Raw genomic sequence first — 5,811 nt, 5'->3', positions numbered from 1 at the left:
CCCTGGTATGTGGGCGTTGGTGTCGCCTCCTACCAAGGGCAAATACATCCCGCACACTCCTGTGTTCCTCCCACAGTCCCTGATCAAAAGCCGTCAGGGCCACCACACCTCGGTTTCTTGGTCTAACCAGGTTATATTAATATACGTGTACATTACAGAACACAATAACGAGGAATTAAGAAATGACGAGGTGGTGAAATACGTTAAAATGGTTTGGTAATAGGTAATGGTTTCAGATTACTGTTAGCTAATATCATAAGCAAATATACACCTAGGGCAAACTTCATAAATGTTAGATAACAAAAAAATCTATATTTCTGATACTTTTCCGGATCAAAAATTTTTGGCTAAGTTCTTCTCAGACATAACCATTCTACCTTGCAATGTAGAATGTGCTCTCACACACGCTTCCCTGTAATGCTTCCCTCCGAATTTGGAGAATCACACACACACACACACACACACACACACACACACACGCCCTCCACGGAAGGCTATGCACACCGCATATACCACTCCCGACCCCCTCAGTGGATGGCTCTGGGCCATTTCTGAGCGAGGTTTTTGTCTCCCTTTCTCCCCAACACACAGCCTCCTGGAATGTCTGGCAAGCCTCCCTGCGCGCAGAGCGGGCAGGGATGCGCCCCATACTCCCAAACCTGTCTTTCCTAGTCTCTAGTGGTGCACCGCGGCTTGGGGCCCGGTTCCCACAGCTCCAGCGCTCCCCGGTTCCTTTCCACAGTAACACGGAGTTTGTCTAGGGCTGCAGCCTTCCCAGCTTAGCTGGAAAGCAATTAGCTGTGTGCAGACTATGTTTATGATAAAGTAACTCAGAGATGGAGGTTGCAGAGTTGAAACAGTGATCTTGGCATCAGTTCCTCTGGAAAGGGTAGGGGGGATTAAAAGAGGAGGAGGGCTGAGGATGTAGGTCGGTGGTCGAGTCTGCTTACCATGCAGGAGGCATGGTTTGAATTCCCAACACAAAAATAAAAAATATAAGAAATCAAGCTCCCAATAGAGTACCCACAAAGGCCTCAACCCACTCAGTGAAAATGGGAGCTCCAGACTACCTCAGACCTTCAGCTTTGTGTCAAGGGGACCAGGTATAAATTAACCATGTTATTGAACAGTCATAGGATGCCAATGACTTGGGAGAAGATGGATGAGCAAAAGCTGTCTTCTGGCAGCCTTGTAGCAGCCAGGAGGAAAAAAAAAAAACCTTTCATTCTTGAAAGAGGAGCTGGGAAACACATTATCTAAATTTTTAGGATACATCTCTAAAAAGGATGATTATTGACTTACAAATTACATATTTTAGTGTTATATTGATATACGTGTACATTATAGAACACAATAATAAGGAATTTAGAAATGACAAGTTGGTGCAATATGTTAAAATGGTTTGGTAATAGGTAATGGGTTCAGATTACTGTTAGTTACCCAGGGCAAACTTCATAAATGTTAGATAACAAAAATCTATACTTCTGGTACTTTTCTGGATCAAAAATTTTTGGCCAAGTTCTTCTCAGATATAACTATTCTACCTTGCAATATATTTAACATTATAGTACTTCCAGTTCTGCTACTGAGAACCCAAATTAGAATTAGTTTTGCTTCCTTTGATATAAAATACACGAACTTACATTTGTTCTCATTTTCTATATGAAGTATTGGTCCTTCACCTTTATGGGTTCATAGACCCCCTTTTGGAATATGATGTGACATATGGAACCTCTTCTAAGAAGTGTGCTAATATACTTTTACACAAACTTTATCATAAAATTTCAGGGGTTATTGCCTCATGAAATATCTTCATGGTTTCAAAACCTCAAACTAGAAGATACTGTGGGAGTAAAATCAGTTTTAAGAACAATAAAATTCCTTCAAGGTTGTAGAAGAAAAAGTTAATGTGGTTTTTGCCTACATTAATTTGAAAATAAAACAAATTGGAGACAGTTACCACTTTCAAGAATCTTTCCCTTTGATGCCTTTAATTTCAAAGACCAAGTTATATAAAACCTAGTAGTATACATCTTAAAAATTACTCTGAAGGGAAGGAATTTAGCCAGGGACAATGCCACAGTCCTGTAATCCCAGTGACTCTGGATGTTAGAGTCTGTAAACAAGTCAAAATAACACCTGGCATTTTGCCAGGGGAGTGTTAGAGTTCATAAACAAGTCTGGATGGTGCCTGGCAAAATGCCAGAGGGAGTGGTTTGAGAAGTAACAAAAGCGAGCTATTAAGTGTGGAGATTCCTTATTGGTTGACTGATGTATCTAGTTTATGCTAATTAGATAAGCTGTGTGGAATGTATAAATACTGCTCCTGTCCTTCAATAAACGGCTTCTACTCCTGCTGTATCAATCTACACAAGTTATTCGTCACCCCCCGGTTATTTTGCTGCAGCCGGACTGCGGCATCTGGAGACTGAGAAAGGAGGATGGTAAAGTCCAGACCAGTCTTAGCAACTTAACAAGATGCAGTCTCAAAATAATGAAAGGGATGTAGCTCAGAGGTATGGCATCTGTGGGTTCCATTCCAAGTATTGCCAAACAATAAGAAGAAAACACAAACACTTGATTTTTATATTTAGTTTTTTTTTTTTTTTTAAATATTTATTTATTTATTTTAGTTCTCGGCAGACACAACATCTTTGTTTGTATGTGGTGCTGAGGATCGAACCCGGGCCGCACGCATGCCAGGCGAGCGTGCTACCGCTTGAGCCACATCCCCAGCCCTATATTTAGTTTTGATTCTTTTTTTTTCCCAATGGAAAACTCATATTCCATGCATTCAAGATTTCTTAGAGTCTTGCTAAGTTGCCCAGGATGGCCTAAAATTCCTGGGTTCAAGCAATATTCCCACTTCAGTCTCCTTCCTCGCAGGGGCTACAGGCTGGCACCACCATGCCCAGTTCTATTAGGACTTCTAATAACTTGATTCCTGGCTTTTCAAATTTCTCTCACAGGTGAAACTATTGCAAAAGCAGCTCATCTGCTTCATACTGAAGGAAAACAATATTAGCAACGATTTATCTGTTGAGTAATAATTTTATTGAGACAGAATTTACATACCAGGCAAGTCACTATTTTAAATTACAAAACTTAACAGCTTTTTAGTATAACACCACAATCATTTTAGAACATTTCCTTAAAAACCATTAGTAGTCACTCCCCATTCCAGTGTTCCAGACTCAGGAAAATTCTTATCTACTTTGTTTCTATTTGCCTACCCTGGACATGTTCTTAAATGTCTATACAATGTAAGGTGTTTTGTGATTAGCTTCTTTCACTTAGTAAAATGTATTGGAAGTTTATAATGCTGTACCAGATATCAGAACTTCATCTTTTTTCATGGATGAGTAAGAGTCTACTCTAAGGACATACCACATGGTTATCAGTTAATGGACATTTGGGCTGTTTACAGTTTTGGATACTATGAGTAATTCAGCTCTCAAAATTTGTATGGATTTTTATATTGACTAGCCCCTGAACTTTGAACCACATAAGGCAAAAAGTTACACAGAGAAGGGCACTTATAGTGAAACAAAACTATACAAAACTTGCTTTGCAATCAATTCAGGTATTTCAGATTCAACCATATCCACATGTGAATTCACAAAAGTTTATTTTGACAGGGAAACTGGCATAGTTATACTATTGAAGAATTAAGAAATCCTTAAAGGCTAGATGATCACTAAGATCCTTCCATAAGCTAACAACTTAGTCTTTCTGTTACTCCTCCTTGAATAGGAAAGACCAGGTTGCAGATGTTCTATGTCCCAGGGAATAAACTACAAACATTGCTGAGCCCCTTGCAAGCAGCAGGCACAGCTGTGCACGGGAGTCGGGCCTTGGACAGAAGTGATCCCAGGAACATGACTTGCCAAGTTGCCCTGGTGTGCCCTATTTGGGTCTCAAATACTTGGTGCCCTCACCAATTTCCAACTATGTTGGGCCTCTTTCTGGCTACTAATCTGCTTATCCTTGGGCAGTGTTTCATGCCCCCTCCCATAGAGATCCTCACGGCTGACTCTACCCTACAAACCATCTCCACCCCACCTCTGAGGGTACAAACCCAACTTCAACACAGGATTCCATGTTGGATTAATGCCCTTTGGATGCCAGGTCCGATATGTGCTCAGGAGGTGAGTGACCATGAGAGCATATATGATCCACAGGATTTTCCATTAATAATATGTATGTGAGATTAAAAAGACAAAAGAAGTTTATGACTTAGCTGCATATATTATCATGGAATTTATCTGAAAGGAACACATTCAGAGGCATAGAAAGCACATTCATAAAGATTTCCTTCATTAGAATCAAGAAGAAAAAACACCAAAAAAAAAAAAAAAAAAAGGTTAAGTAACCAATTACGTCCTTTGCTTTGCATTTCAGAGTACTCATACTGTGGATTCTTGGAATTAACTTTATTGAAATCCAGTGAGTTTTACCTGATGCCAGCATGGGAGGCACAGCCTGAATCACAATTTACTGCTGGGGGGCGCTGCCAAGCTTTGCCATTCTTTCAGAGGAGGGTTTCCCTGGGAAGCCAGCTTTTTTAGGTAGTCGCTGGGCTCCAGTTGGGGAATATCAGGATTCTGCCTGTAGTACTTCTGCAACTTCTCCAGAACTGTGGGCAACCCAACTGTGGAAGCATAGAACATGGGCCCACCCCTGTGCCTTGGCCAGCCATACCCATTCAAGTAGATGGCATCAATGTGCTCTGGGCCAGCAGCCATCCCTTCTCCCAAGATACGGAACCCTTCATTGATGAGTGCATACAAGCAGCGCTCAAGGATCTCATCCTTGCTAATGACACGGGGTTCAATATGATGGGTTTCTCTGTACTGTGACAGAAATTTGGAAAGCCAGGGATCAGGTTTGTGAACCTTTCCCAATGGCTTGTCATACTGATACCACCCTCGCCCTGTCTTCTGCCCATAGCGTCCTGATTCACAGAGCATATCAGGAATCGGGCAGTATCTTCTAGTACCCCGCTTTCGGACAGGAGTACCAGGAGGCAATGTGGGTCCAGTAAGACCTTGTTCCTGGCGAATTTTCCAACCCACATCCAACCCAGCAAGGTCAGACACTCGAAAGGGTCCCATTTTAAAACCAAACTCCTCCAGCACCTGATCTACCTCTTCTGGCTTGCTACCTTCTTCTAACAAGAAATATGTCTGGTTATAATAAGGGACTAGCATTCGATTACCAACAAAGCCATGGCAGTTGCCTACGACTACGCCAATCTTCTTAATCTTTTTGGCTAAGTTCATAACAGTGGCAATGGTAGTGGGAGAAGAGTGTTGGCTAGGAATAACTTCTAACAACTTCATTACATGAGCTGGTGAGAAGAAGTGTGTGCCAATGACCAAGTGTGGTCGATTGGTGGCAGAAGCCATCTCATCCACGTCCAGGGATGAAGTATTGGTGCACAAAAATGCTTCTGGCTTGCACACAGCTGACAGTTCAGCAAAGACTCGTTTCTTCAGCTTCATATTCTCAAATACTGCTTCAACAACTAAGTCTACACTAGAAAACTCCTTCATAGATGAACTGAACCTGATTTTTGGTCCTGACCAAGGCTGGCCATTCTGCTGCATTTTGGATGCTTCCTTTTCCAAGGTGGAAGTTATTATCTTCTTTGCAGCTTCAAGCTGCTTTTGGTCTACTTCTACAGCAACCACAGGAATCTTGGCCCTTGCAAAAGAAATGGCAATGCCTCGGCCCATTGTTCCCAAGCCTGCAGAGAGAGTGCAGGAGAAAATGAATGATTCAGTGGATGGGGAATTAGAAACTAACTTA

General features: G+C 41.7%; 1 protein-coding gene across 1 annotated transcript in view; it reads right to left on the bottom strand.

Annotated features, from left to right (window-relative positions):
- Window positions 1–3,031: 3,031 nt before the first annotated feature.
- Ehhadh (enoyl-CoA hydratase and 3-hydroxyacyl CoA dehydrogenase) overlaps window positions 3,032–5,811 on the bottom strand; it is a 35,087-nt gene continuing 32,307 nt past the window's right edge. Inside the window, exon 7 of the mRNA XM_046462586.2 lies at window positions 3,032–5,749. Within this exon, the coding sequence (XP_046318542.1) occupies window positions 4,488–5,749 (1,262 nt within the window). The 3' untranslated portion in view covers window positions 3,032–4,487. The remainder of the gene's footprint in view (window positions 5,750–5,811) is intronic.

The sequence above is a fragment of the Marmota monax genome, unplaced genomic scaffold, assembly GCF_021218885.2.
Source record: "Marmota monax isolate L192 unplaced genomic scaffold, Marmota_monax_Labrador192_F-V1.1 WCK01_AAM20220418_F8-fsc00100, whole genome shotgun sequence".
NCBI lineage: Eukaryota > Metazoa > Chordata > Mammalia > Rodentia > Sciuridae > Marmota > Marmota monax.
This window is presented reverse-complemented; position numbering and strand designations above follow the sequence as displayed.